The sequence below is a fragment of the Harpegnathos saltator genome, unplaced genomic scaffold (assembly GCF_003227715.2).
Source record: "Harpegnathos saltator strain DR-91 unplaced genomic scaffold, Hsal_v8.6 scaffold51, whole genome shotgun sequence".
NCBI classification, from domain to species: Eukaryota; Metazoa; Arthropoda; class Insecta; order Hymenoptera; family Formicidae; genus Harpegnathos; species Harpegnathos saltator.
The window spans coordinates 558390-581289 of NW_020230327.1; the positions used below are offsets into that span (position 1 = coordinate 558390).

General features: G+C 48.3%; 1 protein-coding gene across 3 annotated transcripts in view; it reads left to right on the plus strand.

Moving 5' to 3' along the window:
- The window catches only part of Mitf (transcription factor Mitf), a 70745-nt gene that overhangs the window by 40110 nt on the left and 7735 nt on the right, over window positions 1–22900 (plus strand). For all 3 annotated transcript variants that reach the window (XM_025302664.1, XM_025302663.1, XM_025302662.1), the window contains exons 4-5: window positions 9884–10073; window positions 15787–15862. In XM_025302664.1, the coding sequence (XP_025158449.1) occupies window positions 9884–10073; window positions 15787–15862 (266 nt within the window). The remainder of the gene's footprint in view (window positions 1–9883; window positions 10074–15786; window positions 15863–22900) is intronic.

The window sequence follows — 22900 nt, forward strand, 5'->3', positions numbered from 1 at the left end:
ATGTGCTCCACCGTCCAAGGGACATATTCGCTCTAAATCGATTGAAACGATTCATCCGTACGGATGAAGAATCCACTTTGAGCTTGAGTAAAACATTTCCCGCCGCCGCGAGCGACGGTATTTTTACAATCGCTTCGAGTGAATTTTCACTCGTTTTCCGTGAGATTCCGCCGCAGGCAATTTAGAGAGTGTTTCATAATTCGTTTATCACGAAACGGCATACGCGGATAAAAATAGCCCGAGTACCAATTCAGAGTGCCAAGGAGCGTAAAGTGAGTGCGGCGGTAGTGGCGAAACACGAACGATACTCGCTCGCGACGCGATGGTGTCGTAATGTCGCGCTCGAGGAGGAAATATGCGTGTAGATTAATCAAAACGGTGGATACCTGAAAGCGCGCGCGGAGCGGTAATACTGTCGTCGCGAAGAGGCAAGCAGATAGTCGCTAATGTTTCCCCATTTGTACGGGCGCAATCTCCTTGATACCGTCTGTCCCGCGCATACTTACGAGTTCGCGTTCGTAACGTGTTTTCCACGACCGGCCGATTGATATTCGGGATTAACGCGAGCATTATGAGCCCGAAGGAGCGGGTTTTCGACGATGACGGATTATGGGAATTACGTTTACGATCGATTTGTAGCGACGACGCGACGGGGTAATATCACGCCGGACAAACGCGAAATGTATCGCAACAACATATTGTGCTCGCGCCAAGATTGATGACTAGCAAATTTTAACGTACTCCTCGCGTTGCACCTTTCATAACACGAAAGAGAAAAAATTGCCGACATTTTATCGCTGTAGACGGAATTCTATAATAATGTAAGTCTCCTCTGTATGCTTGGGCCCCTTCGTTCTTATTAAAATCTGTTTTCCATGTTTCTTGGTTATATCTCTCCAAATATATTGCAAAATAGTACAATTTTCTTAATTACGGAATTTCCCGTTGTTTCGAATTTCGATACGTTTCTCTCACTCTTTTTGTTTTTTTTTTTTTTTTTCTTCTTTCGAAACAATACGTGCTCATATTATCTCGCTCGCTTGACGTGATTCTGTCTCCATCCTAAAAATTCCGCGTCAGTACCAAAATCTTGGCCGTGCGCGCGCGCGCGCGCGCGCGATTTCGATTTTGCGCAAATTTCACTTGCGTTGAGGGAGAGACGCGTTGCGCGTAGCGCATGTACGTCTCTCCCTCTCTCTTGCGAGATAAATCAGAGTGCGAGGGAGGTCCGGTCGGTGGCTGGCGCGTATCCATCTTGAGGCAGTGTAGATAACCGGTAATGCTCCTAATTTGCAGCGGTAACCTTGCTGATACGCCGCCCATCTTCGTGGAAACGGCGGCGGGAACGCGGCTACGTAACGACCGACGTCTACCTTACTTAACCGGCCGCCGCGTCGGTTTCGTTATGTAAAATTATGCCGAGATAAAGCCCAAGCCACTTTTATGTCCGCGCGCGTACATGCGGCGTACTCGCCTTCATCTCGAAATCGCATCGAACGCCGGAAACGAGCGGAGCTTTACGAGTACAACGAATACGAGAAAGAAGTATCGTTCATGGGTATACTAAATATCGCGGCTCCCCGCTGTGGCGCCGCCACCGCCGCCGCCGCCCCATTTCCAACGACCCTATGTACCGTACCCTTATTTCGTAATAAAGCGTTATACCTCACTTTTGATACCGCTATCGCTGTATTTCAAGATGCCTATGCTAGATAGCGGTCTGGCTATCGCTGTAATTCAGCCAGTCTCGCGGCTGGCGGCTTTAAACATTTAGAAAGTATCTCCTGACGCGTGCACACACACACACACATTTAATACTTTTAGAAAGGGGCGTAGATCGGTAAAAGTTACGCCCATAATTATTTCGATATAAACTTTTATATTTTTCTTCTCTTTACGTAGGCTCGTAAAAAGAAAAGGAGACCGCGCGCGCGGTTAGATTTTCATATCGGGCTGCTTCATAGAACTCCCCTCGCGAAAATGAGCGCTTCAAGTAGTCACTGTTCAACTCGCCGGTGTGCTGCTCGTTTGCTCTTTCGGAGATTAACGTTTACGTCGCCTTGTATGTGTGGCGAGGCGGGAGGGGAATGAAATATGAAGATTATGGTTTTCGGTACGCGCGGGCGCGCGAGCAAGGCGTTTCGAAGGATAACGCGTTTTCACTCGCCTCAAGGGCCCCGTCGTTGCTGCACGGTCGTTTCACGGTGCGATGCGGCAGCTGCGTTTCCCGCGAGATGCGCGCAAAATCGTGCTATCGCGTGCCGTTAATGCATCTCGCGGTATTTCAAAAGAAACGCCCCCGAACGTGTTCATGCGACCGCCTCGATGTGCGGAAAGAAGAAATGCATTTCACGGAGATGTAATTATAGTGACTGCCGCGCGCGGCAGCGCGGCCTTGCGCGCAGCTGCCAATTCGTCGTGGGCGTCGAATATTGTGTATTGTTCATTGCCAACGTGACTCGTCGCTTATTACTTAATGCTACACACCAATGAGCGCTGATTACAATTTACCGAGTGAAATTTTCGTGTCGCATTTTATATATATATATATATATATATATATACATACATACATACATATATGTAATATATACTTACACACACACATATGGTCGTTGAAGTGCTCTCGGCGCAGATTCATGTTCTCTCTTTGGCTTCCCGAAGAGGATTGAAGATAATTTTGTAGCGGGTAATTTCTCACGCAATGTTGGACTGTGCACACTAACCGACGAAGTAGCCTCAACACGCGTTACATATAATGAGGCGTTACTGATATTGATTACAATTTACCTTATTGCATCTGATTTTTTAATCGTACACATTCGTGCAAAGCCATCGCAGTAACAGCTTATTGTTTCTAATTCTTTAATATATCATCAAGCAATAATACGTACAGATGGAAAATCCGAATAATCCAGTCGGAAATTGTTGCAATTCATTAGCGAAATAAGCACGAAATCACGTCGACGTGCCGCCGAGTAATCGGATTTCGCGACATCGAAACCCCCCCCGCCCCCCCCCCCCGTAGTTTGAAGGTGCTAGTTACGGTTATTTTTGCGTGTCACGGTTACTCCGATGTAACACGCGAGTCTTGAAGCAAGCTGTGGGCATTGACCATTCGCGTGTGAAACACCGAAATCGAGCGCGGGCCGCGCTCAAGATCGGATAAACGCAAGATCGCAGATCGCATTTAGCGTGAGACGCGAATGTAAAAATTTGCGTGCTCATTCCTTGGCGGCGAGCGCACACGTGTGTGTATTTCCTGTGTTTATCTCGCGCGATTGCGAGATAATATCGCGCTACAACGCCGGGAAAGAATGCATAATAACTGCACGACGAAATAGTATAACACGTGCCGGAACACAGCGCGGGGCGCGAGAAATACTTGAGTTTCCCGATCGCTTGTATCGCTTACGTGTACGCACAAATCGCACATTTCCTCGCGTATTCTTTACTGCGTGAGATCAAGCCGGCGACTCATCTTGCCGGGCGTTTAGGCGTGTAATTGAGCGCGCGGGAAACGCGCTCGGAAAAATAAAGCGCAACGATCGCGATAGTTGCAAACTTTATCGGACATCCTGCTGAAAATTTCATCTCATCCACGCGAAACGTGTACGTAAACGATTACACGTGTTGAAACGTAGGTCGGAAAGTTTACACGTAGATTGCCTGCACTTAACTTTAGGGCACAGTTTATGCCCAAGCGGAACACGATCGATGATCCGCGTTGATCCGCGCGTCGGAAAGTAGGCGTCAACGTGGAGAGACTGCGCTTCGTGATAATGATGCTACGTCATGTACGTGACGTATGTAAGTGATACTAATGAGCGCATTACCACGACACGTCCCGGGTGTGGCACGGTGTGTGAAAATTATTTAATTACACACACGTAGCTACGTTGACAGGCTGTTTTGCCAAGAACGCCGTGAAAATTGCTGTACCGCGGTCGCGCGCGAGCGCGTGTACGCGTTATTACCACCGCGCGCGAAATATGTCGTGAGATCAATGTAAATGATGATGCTATTGTATGTTGATTTATACTGTCGCACAAATTATGAAATCCGATTTCGATCTGGAGTAGTTACAGTCGAGGAGGAGTAATCGCTCCAATTGCACGCGCATCGACGCGCTTTCACACACACACACACGGCTTTGCAGAATCGCGAAATAACGTGAAAAATCAACGTAAGACGGTAAGTCTTACGCTGGCACTCCGTCGAGAAAGTTCCCCGTTGAGGAGAATCGTTCAAATGACCGCTCTTATCCGAGTATCTCGGTTCATTAATTTATCCGAGCTTTGTACATGCAAATATATTCCTCGGCTGCGCGCGAGGTAGACTTGCTCGAATATAAGAAAAATGATACTTTCCGCATCAAGCACGCGGTGATCTCAAGTGAGACGATTATCGCGTTAAATACTTACTCGCGAGGGACGAGGTCAACGGTGCAGTAGCGACACGTGGCTTCCGTATCGATACGAATTTTTCCTACAGACTGGTTAATGCAGAATTTTATTGAATACGAGCGCCTTGACAAAGCATAAACTCGTTTTCCACGGCGGGGACGGGGTATGAATAATGGTTGGCGTACGCACGTGCCGCGTATACGAATTTGCATAGCACCGCCGTTATACGTATGTGACGTACAACATGCATGTAAAAAGTGTTCTCATTTACATAGATGGGACATGATACATTTTATAAAACGCCAGGCAAGGAAAAACGGGCGCTTTTGTTTTCTGCTTAGTTCCGCTAGTCGCCGGCGAATAAAAAGTATGTCCGATCGCGAACGATACGCGATAAAACGAGAGTAGCTTGAATTGCGATTCGTGCACTTTATCGCGGCGACTCTGAAATTTATCTGTTAATTAGATGTGTTAATGATCTTGATGCTCGCGAAATGCGCGAACTGATCTGATGGACTTGGATCGTACTTGCGTATTGCGAACGCGAACTGCGCCGATATTAACTATGTAAGTAAACGTACCGTAAAATTGCAGCCGTCGCTTTCATCCTCGTTTCTTCTCGTTTCTCTTTCTCTCTCTACTTTTCCGTTTCTCTCTCTCTCTCTCTCTCTCTCTCTCTCTCTCTCTTTTGGAACAGAAGGAGGTGAATATCGCACGCGAATAGACACGCGAAATGAATAACGGAACAAGAACTGCGTTAGCCTCATCGTAGTTTCTTGCCGTGCATCGGACGGATCGGACGTCTTATGCGAGCGGAATTCATTAGAGCCGTTCCTGACATTATCTCGCATGCTTGCGGTACTTAATTGTATGCAATTATAATCTTGGTTCGTTACGCAATCGTAGACGCAATTGCTTCCTGTCGCTGCGCTCGGTCCGCTCGCACCGCTGAATGATTCGTTGATAATTTTAGTTCCCGGGCGTGGTGGTAGCGCGTTTTAATTGATACCATCGGCGCTTCTTCCACGTGGAACTTTAGAACGATGGAAAAATTCGTACGAAGGGAGGACATCTTCGAGGAAACGACGTTGTTCAGCGAACGCACAGGTATCCTCTTCTCTCGATAATAAACTCGACGCGACAGCTTTGCGCAATTTTTACGATACTTTCGCGAGAAGAAAAGAATCGCCCTTCCCCGCCTCGCCCCCCTCCCCCTGTATGTGACGTTTAAACCAAACATGTAACCTTTGTAGCGTCGGATGAGGCAGGGGGGCGATTGTGATTGTAGAGATTGAACATTTCGGAATATCAGACGCAAAAACGCGGTTCGGGCGAGCGGATGGAAAACGGATCGGTGTCGCTTGTATTTTGTCGGACCACGCGACAACGATACGAGTCGTCTCCGCTCGACGACATCGCGGCGTGCATAATCGCGCGATTGCAGCCATTCGCATGCGGCTCTACGGCCAAGGCTGTTTCGGCCGTAACGCGGCTCTCTCTCTCTCTCTCTCTCTCTCTCTCTAAAGACGATTCGTTTACGCACGCACGTATGCACGTATACTCGGTGCGCGAGTGTGTTGCGAAAGAAGCAGAGACGAAATGGGTGTCCATCAACGGCCGGTGATGTTTAACGAGGTGTAGCGCCTCGCGCCTTTTTTCTCGCCGTTTAACGAGCGGCGGGCCTACGCGGCAATTGCGTTTCGCGAATTGCGGCCGCGCCGTGGCATAATTCACGAAATCGACGTGGACTACTTTAAACGGGATCCCCGCGAAATAAAATGCCGACGCCCAGGCCGTGGTCTCTTTATCGTCGGCTAACATCGACGCACCAGATAACCATTATCGGCGGTATGCACCGCCAAATTTCCGCTCTCTCGATTCGCGCGATTCACCGCGGGATTATACGGGAACGTAACTCTCTCTCTCTCTCTCTCTCTCTCCTCTCTCTCTCTCTCTCTCTCTCTCTCTCTCTCTCTCTCTCTCTCTTTCTCTCCCTCTACATGGAGGCATGGCGGCCTCTCGAAGCACGTGCGTGCTCTATCCGGAAAACGTGAAAAATTTATGTAACGCAGCGTATAAAATATCACGTCGATTGATAACGCGAATCTAAAAATTCGCCGATCGCGCGATGCGTGACACCACGGTCTATCCGTTATATGTATTATTTATATTTTTTCATTTTTTTAAAGTAGACGAAATCACGCTGTAATAATTTTATATTTTGACACTTTGACGGTCGAGCTTCTCGTGGAAATACGCTATTTTCGCTGGATCGCGCGCTGGATTGTTCACTCGCGGGTGAACGTACTTTTGGCATATAAAATTGTAAATCTACTTTTGTACGATCTCTGTAATGCCGCGATAAATTGCCATCAACGACAAATCTTTTTCTGCAAGGCGATAACCGGCGGAATAAAGTAAGGCGCGTAAGTAGCGTCGCTGTCGAAGCGTTAAATAATAATAAAAGTTTCACGGCGCGTGTACTATTTCACAGGGGTCAAAAGTCGCGCGATTATTCTTGCGCGATGATCGTCTTCGTCCTTCATTTAATCTCGATATTTCCCGCGTTACGCGGGAAAATGTCACGATAAAAGTACGCGCCGCGCGCGTGGAGTTAAATGTCAAATCTCGGGCTTTGGTGCGTGCGTCATCTCCTGACGCTCGTATTGCAGGAGGCGATTCACTTTGATCGCGCGTCGCATATATTATGTATAGTCCCTTCAGCGGTCGTCCGTGTCTCCCTTTCCGCGCGCGCGCGTCAGTTTCATTGACCGCGCTGACGAGATCAACGGCGTTGTCTCTGTCATCCATTCACCCCCGCTTCGCATCTCTTTCGCACTCCGCCGCCGTTCATTCTCATCGTCGTGTGTCGAAATTGCCTCTTTCTCGACGTGTACGCATTCTCTTCGTCACTACAAGATGTCGCGTTAACGACAGATTTCTTACGGGACGTCGGCAGCATTCGACTTCCAACGCCTCGTGGATACGCAAGTACTGCGAGCGCAAAGCGTGTTCTCTCTATCTCTTTCCCTCCTGTGCATCAGAATTGTCGTCTCGCTGCATGCCGCAGCAGGATGTCCTGCGCGTTTCCTTCCTCGTCAATTTTTATTTTCTTAGTCATTATTTTATCTGTATTCTATATTACAGAAGATAGATTTTTATTTCACCAATATCTTTTCATTGGCAAAAATTCATCAGACCTCTTCGCCTTCTTCACGCTAATTCTGGTCTAATATCCTTGTCCTTATATCTTGACAAATTTGACAATAAATTGGAATGTAACAGTCTCATGTTGCTAAAAAGTCCTTGTCGAATTATTCAACTAAAATCACTTGATTTTTAAGTTGGTTTTAAGTCGGTTCAAGCGTGTCGTGAAGCGCATCTTTAAGTTTTGACCTCTCGTCGTGGTAAGCGTGGCAAGCGACTAGCAGGGTACCCTGTATACACTCGCTGGCACATACGAGCTATTATACAATTATCGTGTTTCTCGCTCGCAGCCATGGCGCATGGCTTTTGTCGGTTCGCTCGCGTCAAAGCGCGTTCGTCGGACCAAGAGGTAACTCGATTCATCTCCCGTTGGCGGCAACAGTCGGCGTCGAAACGTTGTTCTATAGGCCAACAGAGCTGGCTTATTATTGTTTACGTAATGTTTACGTAACGGCACACACACGCGGCTGTGTCGCTGCAGTGGCAGTAGCAACGACTGCACTCGCGATGCGCTCGCGCATCGACGTGTATCCCGAGACTTTGCGTCTTGCGGAGAACTTACTTACAGTTACGCGCGACAATCGCAGCCCTTAATTACGAATGCGGAGACAATGTTTCCCCCTTGCTTTGCTTGACACGCTGACAATTAATCTAGGAGTCTGGCCAATTGTGACATTTGACGAAGGTATCTTTTTCTCATCGCTTCGCGCCGCCGTAAATTCAGAGGCGTATTGTTTTGAATCAAAATTCTTAGCGAGAAATTTTGGGGAGAGGGAGTGGAGCTTGGATATTTTCTCCGACGTGTTCCGACAGTGAGCAGAAAGAAAGAGAGAGAGAGAGAGAGAGAGAGAGAGACCCGGAAATCAGAGAGTCACACGATTAATTATAAATCACCGCGAGGAAGTTACCTGAATCGTAGATTCCAACGATCGCGCATTCATTCGACTCTTGTTCTTTCTCGCGAGAATGCACATTCTGGTCTTATCGCGCGTGAATCGGTGTAACACTTTGCGCAATCTTTAATTCACCAGGCGATACCAGTGCTAGTCGCAGATAATCGCGAGAAAAGAAAAAGGCCGCGTGCTTTCCACCGAATCGGACACGCGGGGATTTATCATTATGAATCACGCGTCTTTCGTCTCGCTTTATCGACGGCGGCCGAACAATGTTTGCCACTTAAATCCGTATCACGTCCCGATGAACGATCACTTATTGGACGCCGGCGGGGGCGAAATATTACGGCGAGCGGAATATGGAACGGACGCGTTGGAAAGGAAGCGGTGAATAAACGCCGCTCGGGGCGAGCGAACGAGTTCGATTTCGCGACGGCGATGATGACGACGACGACGACGACGACGACGACGACGGCGACGACGGCGACGGCGACGACGGCGGCGGCGGCGGCGGCCACGTCGACGCGTGAATCATTTTATCGAGGAGCCCGTGAATAACATTACGGTCGATATATCGCGGAGAGCTTTGCGCACCGAAGACAACGAGTCTTTAAGACTTGAAAGGGTGATTTAGCGAACGGCGTCGATCGCGCTCGCTCGTTCGCTCCTAGGAATTATTAACGATGGCGCACTTTCCGTACACCTTCCCTTCGCTCCTTTTGAATTTCTCCCTCCTGCGTGCTCCTCTCTCCTCCTTTCACTCTACCTGCCTGTCTACCATCCACCCTTTGCGAAACCATCATTTACATCGGTCGTAAGGACGTCCCGTCCTGAGGAAAAATTGCATTAACCACCGCGAGCTAGTAATGTCGTCCCGGTAATGTTGTGTGCACGCGAGAACGATGACGAGTTCACTTTATTATCGAGCGCCTCGTAAAAGCGCGTCATTTGCGTATCGATCGCGTATAACGTAGTTTCTTCTGTTTGCGGATCACTCGACCCGAGTGAATCAACGGGACGCGGAATGATAATAAATCATACCGATTAGCGAATCATACTCTTCTCTCTCTCTCTCTCTCTCTCTGTGTGTGTGTGTGTGTGTGTGTATGTGTGCCAATGATCGCTTTAATTTTTCAATGCGATTCCAGTGTGGTCTTGCGCGCGATATTAGATTGGTGATTTACGATAACTGCGACATTCGAAGTGGCTTTTGAACGAAATGCGACCGAGGTGTCGTGTATTTCTCGGCTGTTAAAGAGTTATAAAATTCGCATGGCGTGCTCTTTTATCTCTTTTTCTTTTTTTTTTTTTTTACAGCGCCGTTTGCGCGAGTTAATTTCATCTGAATGGCAGCACGCGTTTTCGCTCTGATTGCAGGCTGAGGACCTCTTGGACGACATCCTGTCGTTCGAGGCTGGCTCCTTGGGCGACGGTTTGAAGGACGGTCAGGCCGGCAGTCTAACGAATATACCGGAGCTTCAGATTAAGCCGGAGCCTCTTCTGCTCACCGAAGCGGAGATCCATGCCCTTGCTAAGGACCGACAGAAAAAGGATAACCACAACATGAGTAAGTAGACAGCTGCTCTTATCGATCGGTACCCTCGTCAGAGAGAGAGAGAGAGAGTTACCGAGTCATATTCTCGTACATTAATTATCAGAGAGCCGTGTCTTTCGGTAGTTTCAATGTTTTCACGATGATCCGTATCGTAACGTTCTGACGTTTCTTACAAATTGATTGAATTGACACGATTGATTCGTCCTAATCATTTGTCAGTATAATTCGCAAATTACAAAAGAACTCGCAAAATTGACTTTGCGACAATTTTCTGGACGGACAATATGTCCAAACGATGAATCTCTCTCTCGATGCGTTTCATCGTCATTTTGTCCGCTTCGCGAAACGTCACTGTAAACATTTGTATATGTCAAACCACGCCACGGTTCGCTTTGTCTTTCGCTAAAGAGAGGTTGTTCACGCTCGCGATAGGATTACAAAACGTGAGTTTGGCACGAAAATATCGGCGAATGTCGCGCGCTCGTGCACGTGGCTCCCAAACGGTAAGGTTAACGTTTTCATCATGATGGAGTCGCTTTAAATGTCGCCCGATAGGCGGACTGCAAACAAATGTTCGTGTTTATCCATGTAGCAATAATTGATAGGCGCCATCGCGTAATTTACACCTGAATGCTAGCAATCGGTGGTGTCTCGTTTGCTACCGTTACATCGTCATTGTTGTCAGCATTCACTACGTTACACTCTTATGTCAATACGGAGGTTGCGACGTAAGTGGAGTATTTAAATGACAATAGGAGAGTATTGCCCGCCGCGTTTGCTACACACCGTCGACATCGGCCGTCTATTATTATCGCAAATGTAGTCAATTAAACTAGCGTCAGTCTGTCATCTGTTGACACGAACAACGACGGCCGACCAAATATAACTTTGTGCAGTCACGTTTGACGGCATGAATTGTAACTTTACTGAAAAAATTTCCGCGAGTCGCTCTTCTCTCGTTATTAATGTCGATGATGCTCTTCCATAGGAGAGAAAAAAAATTTCATATTTTTGAGTGATTTTCCTTGTTTTCGTTTTTCGTTCGCAAACAATGCACACAATGCTCTCCGAGCACGTAGTTGTTTGAGATTTTTTCTCGTTATTTCGTATAATAACACTTTCGTCTTTCCTCGTTAGATAGATCGTCAGATCTATTTTCGTATCTAAAATTCTCGTGTGCGCGAAGATAAGCAACTTTTTAACGCACGAATGCAGGCGCATGTGTCGTTTGAAACTTTATACTTTTCTTCAAGGACTCGCGCGCGTGCGCGCGCGATGTACGCGTAGAGCGGTAACGCTGCAAATTTAATTTTCGCCGCCTCTTTGATGACGATGCAGCTGTTTTTCCCCTCTGTTATCGCATTCTCGTATACGCGGTACCATCGCATTCTCTAATTTATTATAATAAAATGCACGACGAGAGACATTATTTGTAAAAAGTAACGCAGACGCACACACAAGCTCGAGAGATTGAGAGCGCGCGCGCGCGGTTCGTTTTCCTACGAACGAAGTGCCAATCGATTTTACGGCGGACCCGTCGGCGGGCTTTTTGTTTCGCGGGCAAGGTGTTGAACGTCGAAAACCGATCGCGCGGTGCGCCAGCGCGAGGGATTCTCATTAAGGTGACGAAATAGATTAGCTGTGGCGCGCGTAACGAGCGAATCAACAATTTTCGAGCGGCGATATTTGGACAACGTCACCGCCGGGTTTTACCGACCGTGTTCTCGTTTTACGATGCGATACGCGTTACGCGTCGTTCGAATCGGTCGCGCGCTTTGTGCTCGCGACTCGCGACCGTGGTGACACGTAAATTTGATCGAGTAATCAGTGGGCATCAATTATCTCGCCTCGTTTTCCGCCGCGACGCGAAAAGCCCACGAGAGACCTCTCGCCTCGAGGTCTCTCGTGGGCTTTTCCGCGGACTTTGCGCGGAAATATATGTGTGCACTTTAGGTGTACACGCCGATTTTATCGGCACGCTTTAAACACGACGTGGCAAGATTCGTAATGAAAAAAAGAAGGAGCCTCGTTTCTCGGGAAATACGGGTGCGGGTGGGAGCTCTCGAAAGCCTGCCGATGGTAGGTGAACACTTCTCGCGGCAATCGATAAGGTTTGAAAATTGTTTCTTCCCGGAACGAAGCGATTCTGTCTGAATCTGTCTTTTCGAATTTTGTCGCACACCTGCGTTTGCGGGTAAGTAGATTCTCTCCGTGTCTCTCCGTGTATATATACACGAGAATAAAAATGCCGCCGCGCAACAACGGCGAGAAATAATATTATTAATACAATTTGCGTAACTTCATTTAAGCAAGGAAATTACGTTGTGGTCTTTAAGCGGTCTTGCTCGCCGCTTGCGCTGCGTGCGATTTCTCCGCAAGACGCCAATCCTCCGCGCGCGCCAATTCCAGCTCGCCGTTGTCTCTCTCGCGATTAAGGCGTCGCTGGAATTGCAAAAAATGTGCGCGACGCTCGCGAACGAAACAAGCGGAAATCGAGGGCGGGTTGCGAGTGCTCCCGGCCGCGCATTGGGAGGAACTGGAGCGTTCAACTTTCCGTAAACAATCGCGAGCGTAATGAAAGGCCGACCTGCCGGCCGGCTGGCTGCTCCACGCTGCACTGGCGAGGAGGTGGTACGGGGGGGAGGGGGGCGAAGGAAGCGGGATTGAATTTGTAAGAGAGAATGGCGAAGTAACGGCTGCGGAGAGTACACGGCAACATAGAAAATAAACGAGGAATTCCGTAAAAATAGTCGCGCGTCCCGCTGCTAATTCGCTCTCCCTCCCCCTTTGTCCCGCTACTTATTGACCGCTATTGTGCATCCCGCCGCGGCGCATTGTCGATCGCACGGTGTTCTACGTGCGCCACACGCGACGAACAAAAGAGGTGTTTATGCATCACCGAGGCAACCGCCGACTTATTCTTTTTCTTTCCTTCTTCGCTTTTCGTTTTTCTGCGCATACTATATGAGTATGCGCGAACGTGAGTTTATTTGCGAGCGCATCTCTCTCTCTCTCTCTCTCTCTCTCTCTCTCTCTCCCTCTCCCCCTAATTTGTCGGTTTTTATCAGTCACGGCGTTTTTTCCTCTCGAGTCGCTTCACGTTTTTAACAAGCGATTTTGCCTCGATTTTGGATAATTTAGGTTAAACTCGATATGGTCAATCTTTTTTCGCGATTTTCATTTTAAATTTTCATTTTAATTTGTTCGAAGGAAAACTTGCTTCTAAGAGTTCGTTGAAGCTTTTTAGAATTCTGGCGAGGAATTTTCCGATATTATTCGCATAAATCTGGTACGTACTAATCTGCTAGAAAATCGGGAATCCAGATGGATAAAGTTATTCGCGGGATAATTCGCGATAATCGCAGGTTATTGTTAGGAAAAGAATCATTTTCTCGCCGCAGGCCGAACGTCGCGCGTTAATTCGCCGGAGTTAAAGGACGATTTAGCATTCCCGCTCCCGTGCGGAGACGCGGCACCAAGACTGATGAGACGCTTCGCCGTAATCTTTACTCGTATCTCGTATAATTTCTTCCCAACGGAAACCGGACCCGGCTGATTAATGAGACTCGTCGTCTTCGATTAGGAAGGCGTGCCTTTTGATTCCAAGTGAAAAATATAGGTTTGCGCATCCTCTCGTAGACATAGAATTGAGTTGCTTCGATCTTCTCGTCCCCTTCTCCATTCTCCTCCAACCCCTTCCATCTTTCGACTTTCCAGCCTGCTTCGCCCTCTTCCGAATTAACCATCGTAATCTAATCAGCAGGATCAGAGGAAGCTTCTCCTCGTCGTCCCCCGCAATATCCATCTTGCTCTCTCTCTCTCTCTCTCTCTTCATCGTCTTTTGCCTCTGGTGTTCTCGTTTCTGTCTGTCTCTCTCCTCTCCTCCCCACCCTCCCGCCTTCTCTCTCTTCTGCGACGCAAACCGAGTACGAGCAAGGAAGTTACAGCTTCCTCAAAGTTTTCAAGGCTGTTCCTTCGTGTCCCGCGCGTGCCTCGTACAATCCCCTCGATCTGTCTTGTCGCGTTTCTGGTCTCCCGTCCTACGACGTTGCTTACAAATATTTGTCCTCGCATGAATCAGCAATCTGCAGAATTTGGCTTAGCGCGCTGTAGGTCTGCGATTGGCTTTGAAGCGCCCCGAGACTAGCTAGAATTTTATTTAAAATTGATTCCTCCCCGCTTAAATTTAAGGATTTCCTAAAATTAAGGAGTCCTTTCCAACATCTCGAACAAAGGGAGAAGAAGCGACAAAATTTGCCGCGCGGTAATAACTCAACATTGTCGAGCCATAATTTATCATCAAGTGAAACGAAACGACAAGAAAATTTCACGACGCGTCCTCGTTGAGGGAAACAAAATAATTTCCTCGTTTCCTCCTGGCACTTCCGCGATCCTTATCGCGCGTCTCGAGTCGATTAATTTTGGACGTAGATAAGGAGCCGACGTTATTTATTGGCGTATCTGACGGTATACGGTGCAAAAAAGAACGAAAGAGAAATTGATCGGCGCCGCGCCGTCCCGCGGCGTATATTTTTATCGATTAATTTCGACACGTAATGCTGCGCTGCTTTTATCGTCCGGCAAGGAAACGCTCTCCGTCTCGCGGTAACACATTTTGACAAATTTACTTTCGACCGAGGCGCTCTCGCGATCTCGCGATCTCGCGATATCGGAGCCGTCCGGACACTCGGACAGCGCGGTCCGCCGGCGTGCGCGCGCGGCTTGACCTCTCTCGCGCACCTTCGAGAGATACCTGGCCAGAATAATCGATCGGCGACGGGGTCACGTGCCAATGATAGGGCGATTCGGTTCGCTCAGTCTTTTCCGCAGGGGAGATACGCTATATCCTCCGGAAAGCGCGATATGCCTCCCCGTCGGATAACTTCGATACGAGACGACGATACCTCGATATTTCGGGGATGGGACAATTCGACCCTCGACGCGATTCGCGCGATCCGGGCAGGACGATATAGTTTATTAGGATCGAGCGATCGGAGGATATCGCGTTTGCCCCCAATCCGGCCAAGTGGCTGTAAACTCGAGGAAAATAATAGCCCGCGAGCTATGGTGGATCTAGACTCGAGCCTCGAAGCCTCGAAGAAATATAGACGAGGCTTGCTCCTTCGTCTCCTCTCTCTATCCTATATCCGGAGATTGCAACCGGAAGGAGAAGGGGTAGTTGCTGGACAAATTTTACTATCCCATCAAAGACGACATACCTAAGTTCGCCTTGTACACATGTACGTCGAAATAGTTTGAAAACATTTTCTCAATACTCTTTACACATCTATCGAAAGTATTTTGGTGGGGGGGGGGACGTATGACGATTTTGCGAACTGTGTCACCTTTACAGCGCGATTTTGCAATGCGCGCATTTAAAGTTGAAATCGTTGATCGTCGCGGCCGACACGATTTCCCGGGGTATAGATATCGAGATGAGATCACGTTACGCGAGATCTCGCATTGTCGTTGAGATACGCGTTGGGTAATAATAACAAAATGATCCCTTTGGCAATAATCATAGACCATAAACCAATCTGTGTGCGAGCTCTCGGCTCTTCAGTCACTTCGAACACGACAGACGGGTTTGAAAGCCCGAATCGTTCGAAGCGACTCTTCTCTGTGTGATGCGCATCGATTCGGTCGCGCGATTAGCTGCGAATTAACGCGACCTCTCGCATTTGCCGCGAGCGCCATGATTGATGTGCACAATTTCCGTTTTCAGTCGAGCGACGGCGGCGCTTCAACATCAACGACAGGATCAAGGAGCTCGGCACCCTTCTGCCCAAGACCAATGACCCGTGAGTACGAATTTCTCTTCTTCTGCTTCTACTTCCACTTCTCTACCTACCACGTCCCACGTTGCTCGCTCTTCTCTCTCTCTCTCTCTCTCTCTCTCTCTCTCTCTCTCTCTCTCTCTCTCTCTCTCTCTCTCTCTCCCCCCCCCTCTCTCTCTCCCTTGTCCGTTCTTCCGTCTCCCTTGTCTGTTCGTCGGTCTCCGACTCTCAGCTGCCCCTTTTGCACCTCGTCTCGCTTGCCTCCCGCGCGCGCTTCTCTCTCTCCTCGTAGTCCTCTTATTCTCTACCTTTCGCTTTGCACATTCCCCATGGACCATTATTTCCTGTTCGTGACCCTTTACGGCGAGTTAGTCCAGGTCAGGTGCTCAAGACGAGAGGCTTTCACCGGAAGTCCATTCTTCGCCTCTGCCCCCTCTCTCTTCCATTCCCTTTTTCTCATCCCGGCCCTCCTGCCTCTCCTACTTCCCTTCCTCTCTCTCTCTCGTTGGCTCTCCACGGCGTTGCTCTCGTTCTTCCTTCCTATCTTAGCTTTGTTTCCTGTCCTTCCTGCTCTCAAAGCGCGCAACGCTTCCTCGCAAAGCGGGACGTTCCTCGAGTTGGCGAATGAAGGCAAATGCGAGGGGAAAATGACGACAGGAACCGGAAATACGGGCAGAAAGAGAGAGAGAGAGAGAGAGAGTTTATTCCGTGCGTTATCGTCTGTCCTTTAGGCAGTACAAGCGTGTCCTTGATCAATTAATTTGTGAAACTTGCTCCTCGCAATATTATATTATATTCTGTTACAGATCAGAAAAGTTTCTTTTCGCGTATATTTGATTTTGGAGAAGAATATTCGAAAAAAAAACATTACTTTTACATACATTTATTTAAAACTTAATTTCGAAACATAATTATCCGTTAATCAAATTATAGACTTCAATTGTAGTCGAAAATAATGTAAATCACGCTTCCTATGTTTTAACTTTAACGCCACTTTACGTTATTCGCGATATTTAAATATTTCTCGCGATGTCAGCTCGATAACGAGAGACACGACAACAAGACTTGATGTATCATTATTCAACATACCTAATTGTCTGCAAACCAGGCGTGTTTCATCAACCTCATAAAAGGCTTTATTACGAGTCAGTTAGGTGCAGAAGGGTGGAAAATTTTCCAAATCCAGCCACGACATTAGCGACATATTGCTTCCTACTTTTGCTGCCATATTAGCTATCGTATACGTTTTAACGAGCAATTACTTTTTATTCTCAACATTTATCTGATTTATCTTGTTTGTAGTTGAATTAATATTGAAAAATTCCGGACTCTGGGAATACGTTCTCCAATGTCCCCGAGATAAATTGCTCTCTCGTAAGAAAGTTATCTCAGTTGAGGAAAATGTATGCAAATGATTGTGAGTAAACGTTCTTCGATTATGCAACCGCCGCCAATCACGGGGGTAGAAATACGTTTCCTCTTGGCTATTTTTCCGCGAAAGATATTCCGCGTCGACGGCGACAGCTTCATGTCTGACCTATTTCGGACGCGATCCCTGACACGAATCTTCAACCCGGAGACTCCTTCGACACACGATGGACGTGCTAACGAGCGAGCCTTTTGCATATAATGGCCAGCTGAATCCGTCGTTCATTTATCAATCCGACGATCGACCCATTTGTCTGTGTCAACATCCGGAGAACTAAAAAAAGAAAGAAACTACCTCTTTCGGGCTCGACGCTCTCCTTTTTCCGGCGAGCTCCTTTGAATATCGATTCTCGAAAAAGCACGGAAAAATCCGAACGAATTAAGGTCGATTAGAGCTATCAGTAGAGCGACCAATATGTCCGTTCTCGGCAGTGACGTAAGCAGTGACATCCGGGGGGCGATGAATAAATACCTTTTTTTTCCGGGCAAATAATATCGAAAGAAGAAACTTGTATTCTCTCTGAATGATATTTTTCCCCACACATTTGTCCTGTAATATAACACTCTTGGAATGATCGAAATATCGAGCAGCAAGCAACGTGTCGAGACGAGATCGGCGACGAGGTGACTCTCGACGCGCTTTCGTCGCGGAATAATTTGGAAAATTGCTCGATTCTTCGTACCGAACGGACGATGCGGGCACCTAAGTGTTCCGTTCGTAATTATTGATTTACGGCCTCGTAATTTATGTTATCTCCGTCTGATGAAGGAGAAGAAGCGTGCAGCTCGCTGGCACGTTCTTTATCTGCCGCCGTACCCCGTTATTTTTCGACACGTCACTTCTTAATAGACGCGATAACGAGAGCCACGCATGGGATTAATGTCCCACGACGAATTTCTCGCCGGCGCTCGGAGCACAACGGCGATGAAAGTTGAGTTAATGCGGCTTCGCCACGATCGTGTTTGCCGACGGCGATAATTTATATTCGCTGGCTGCGTCCTCGCCGGGATCGCACTTAACGCGCATTTTAAATTCGCCGATTGGCATTCCGTTGTTGCAATTGCGCGCGTGCGTTCGGCCGCATTGTCCACGTTGTTTGCATATCCCGTGTAGCGCGCGACTAGTGAGTCGCCTGCCGCATACACACATACACACACACACACACACACACATGTCCTCCATTCGTGCGGCGCCTCTTATCTAATGACGCTCGTACCATCGATAAGACAATGGTGCACTCGTTGCAAATGCGTGACGGTGCAACGCGCCTGTGCTCTCGTCCTATCGCGAGTGATAAAAGGAATCGAGTTGTCAACCGCGCCGAGTCAACTCAGCCGCGCATTGCACAATTCTTTCCGCGGAGGTGGATTTTAACTCATGCTCTTGTCTGAGGGCCAGGGATATTTGATATGAATCAGACACAGTTTAAGGCATAACTCGCGTCAAGATAATCCGAGTTAATATTTTTTCAAGACTTTTGTTCTTCTTGTGCGTTTGCTCGATCGCAAACAACGCGAGTGGACTCGAAAGAATTTCTCTTTAATGGAATTTCTCTTTAATTTTGACGATACAAACGATCTGTACTATTTGCGATAGAGATTTTATATATATATATATATATATATAATTTCTTTTCTTTTACAATTGTCGTTTCGAGCGGTAATCGATTAATTTCAATTCCGAAATTTACCTTTTGGAAAAATGTATGTATCCATTGCTAAGTCATATTGAAAGTCATTAGATTCCTTGCAACCTGCGCAGGAAAAAAGTAGCTGCATTCGCGCAAGATGGCGCAAAGACCTCGTCTTGATTTTTCTGCCAAAATCGCGGATAGATGGAAATTGCTCGCGTCGCTCGCGATTACACGCGATAAGGGAAGGCTGGGTACCGCGACGATGTCGCGCGTTTTAGAAACTCTCTCTCTCTCTCTCTCTCGGGAGCGTCTCTCGGGCGCTCTTCCTCGGGAGAACTTCGTTCTCCTTTCGGGTTTCAGTTTCGGCTTTGCCGGGGAGAGGATATCAAGGGGGACGCGAGCAAACTCGGCGCGATAGCGCGCCAGTGATAACGAAGTACAGCCCGTTCTAAAGACACCGGCAAACACGACACAGATTTCCCTCCCGTCTTGCCTCGGTCGTCGTCTCTCGGTGTCTCCGTTTATCCCGCTCGAGTTTCGAAGCTGTCCTCCTTCCTACGCGACGTCCCGAATCTCTCTCTCTCTCTCTCTCTCTCTCTCTCTTTCTCCTTCTCTCCCTCCGTCATCCGCGTTCTCCTTACGTCGCTGCTCATTAGCGCGAGCGAAGGAGAAACCCGCCGATTCCGGCGGTGCACGACTGTTTATTGTTTGCCGTGCAAACTCGTTCCCGACGCGCCGTACAAGTACGAAAACCGCGCGACTCCCGAACGGTAGAGAGGCCTGCTGCAAACTCGTTGTCGCGACGGCGTTGTTCCGCCGCCGATGAAGCGCGGAACGCTCGACAATTTCTCTCTTTCTCTCTCTCTCTCTCTCTCTCTCTCTTCAAGCGCATCTTTTCGTTCATTATGATAAAACGGTAATTTATTTCAGCAGGTCGAGCATCGCGCGCGGCGCGGCGCGAAAGCGCGTTTGCTCACTTGCGACGCGACATTCGTCCATTTCACGACCGGATTGTTTGGGAAACGCCTCGCCTTTATTCCTTTTAAAGGTAATTCTTTCACTCGTAATGATGTACAACGGATTTTCTTTGTTTATGTGGACACAGAAGGACATAAGAAATTATCGTTATCAGACGTATGCGCGACGTTGGTTTCGAGAGAGATGGATGCGTCACACACGTGCGGCGCCGCACCGCGCCGGTGGCAGAGACATTGCAGAGTTCTTGTAGATTTTTTTACGTGCGAATGTGCGTGGACATGTAGCAAATCTTATCTCTTGAAAGATTCCAATGATAGAGCTTTGTAAAAATATGTAACGCTGATAATTATTGCGGCAACAAATTCTTTCAGCCGACGACTTCTCTTCTCAACGTATATCCCGTGCTGAATATGCGTCCAAAGTCGTTCTTGTGGGAAGAATAGCACAAGAGAACAATATCAGCAATCGCGTTGTACGTTCAGACCAAGAGTTGCGCGTGTTAAAATTTCTCCCTTGGAAAGTAATATGATAATTATACGGATCCAGTTGTGTGTGTGTGTGCGCAGCAAAAGTTGGCGAAACGCGCTCGGTCGGTCGCTCGTTGAAAGATGCAACGAGTCGGAATATTAATCCACGAGAGTTAACTTGGCAACGCGCGCGAGTGTTGTCGATGGCGGTAGCCACCTTTAGCCAACCTCGTTACGAAAAGCCGTAAACCCACGCTCTATGAACAATTCAGCGGCTAAAAACACACGCATCTTCTCTTACGCGACATGGAAAATTAATAAAATGCAGAATTTGGAGCATTCGCGGGAACGCAGTGCGCGCGGGTGCGCTAGTTAAAGCGCGCCGGTCGTCGCGAACTTGTTGCAGCATAACGGAACACGATTTCTCGCTTGTGGAAAAGTGCTTTGTGCAGTACTGCGCGCGCGTGCGACCTTTTTGCCTTCCGGATTTTGCAAAATCTCGCGAATTTCCCCCCCCCCTCCTCCTCCCGCAACGCGCGCATTCGCCATTCCCGATCGTGTCGTGAATTTAATTACTTTCGCCGAGACCGTAATTATTACAGCTACGTCACCGGCGCTATTTTCACGCCTCTGCGAGAACGCACACCATCTCTCGCTGCCGAGCGTATAAAATAATAATTATCGATAAAGACTTTATTTCTTTGCGCGTGGCGACGGGAACATTTTTATCGCGATGAACTTTCGAATTTTACATCGGACTGTATGTTATCGTTTTTGAATGTTCTTTTTTTTCTTTCTCTTTTTTATTGTTTGTTCGACGGTGATTAAGGCTACAATTTTGCGCGAATTCATGTCGTTGCATTGCCTCAGAATTTCGGCAGAACACGCTTTGCGACCGCACATGCAACATCAGGTGAATCTAAGAATGCGACGGCGTCGTGGAATGAGGTGGAGGATTATGTTTTCTCAGGCAGGAGTGCAAGGAGGAGATGAGGGAGAGAGAGAGAGGGCTATATTCGCGCAGAGTCCACGAAGAATGAATGCTTCGCCCCGGACATGACGAATGCCGTCTCATAATAGGCTTTCCATTCGCCGCTTTTCTCGTGGACGGTACTTCGCGATTTTTCGGGCGATAAATCGACGGAACGATTCCATCGTAAATCAACGGCCGCGCCCGCGCCCGCTCACGCGAAAGAAGAAGAGAGATAGAAGCAGCGACGCTTCGCTGCGCGGCGCGAAAAAAAAGCGTGAATAACGACGAAAATCCGTGAGTGTTGTGCGCGAGTTCCGCGTGGGAAATATTTAAATCGCAGCAGCGAACGGCCATCTCCGAGGAGGAGGAGCGTCCATTATGGCGGAATCTCTCGCAATGCTCTCGCGCACGAGTCGCGCTGAAGAAGTCGCGTCCGTTTTCGAGATATCTCTTATTGTGAAAAAGCGCGGAACGGTGAAAAGTGCATCGTCGTCGACACGGCGTGATAACACAACAAACAAACGATCGCGCGGCGTATCGAAATATCTGTATCGGTATCTGCGACAGAGAGAGAGAGAGAGAGAGAGAGAGAGAGAGAGAGAGAGAGAGAGAGAGAGAGAGAGAGAGAGCAATATCTAGCCAGGCAACGTGTTGTTTAATTACAAATACTCACGCCTATCGCGCGAATTACAATACCCGACGGATAATGTATCCGTATCTTATCGTGGATATATCTTATTGTTGGCTTGCGCGACTCGCATTAGTCATTCGGGATACGGCCGTCTTTTTGTTTTGCCGAAAGAACGTTACGTGCACGTTTATGCGACTTAACACACACCTCCGCTTCTTTTTCGGGATGCGACTCTGATGTCGTGCGACTCGCGTCGCACGGTGGTAAATGGAATTCTCGTACTTATCGTGAAAACGGGCGGGCAGATACGCGATAAGTCACTTGGCAGCCTCTGCGCATTCTCGACTGCGCTGCCTACGGTAAATCGCGCGGGAGGTATCTGGAAAAAAAGAAATTGTACTTTCTCCGGCAATCTCGCGCCTCCTTCGTTCTCTGGCATTCTCATTCACCAGTAGCTCGTTCCTCATACATTCCTCATGCTGGCACGGCGAAATTGTCCGCGCGCTCGGATCATCGCGGATGTCTCTCTCTCTCTCTCTCTCTCTCTCTCTCTCTCTCTCTCTCTCTCTCTCGCGAGGAAGCGCACAAGTCTCGGCTAGGAGTTGAAGGCGCCGCTTCTCGCGTTGCCGCGTCGAGAGCGCCGGGTTCTCATGAATTTTTCGACGGTGTCGTCGTGAAAAATCCTCGGGACTAACAACAAATCGCCCGTGTCTGCGAGTTGTACGAGGGCAACTCCGCGAGAGGACGGCCAAGAGGAAGCGCCGTCGTCGTCGTCGCGATCGCGTGCGCGAGCGCGAGCTTTATGGAAATTCTTTGGGATTTCGTTGCCTACGTCCCGTCGAATTATCGCGGCCTGACGTGCGCCTGATATTCCACGCGAATTCCCGCGCGGAATTCCATCTCGAGACGGCTCTCAAAACGTCGGCGTCGACGACGGTAGCGACGGCGACG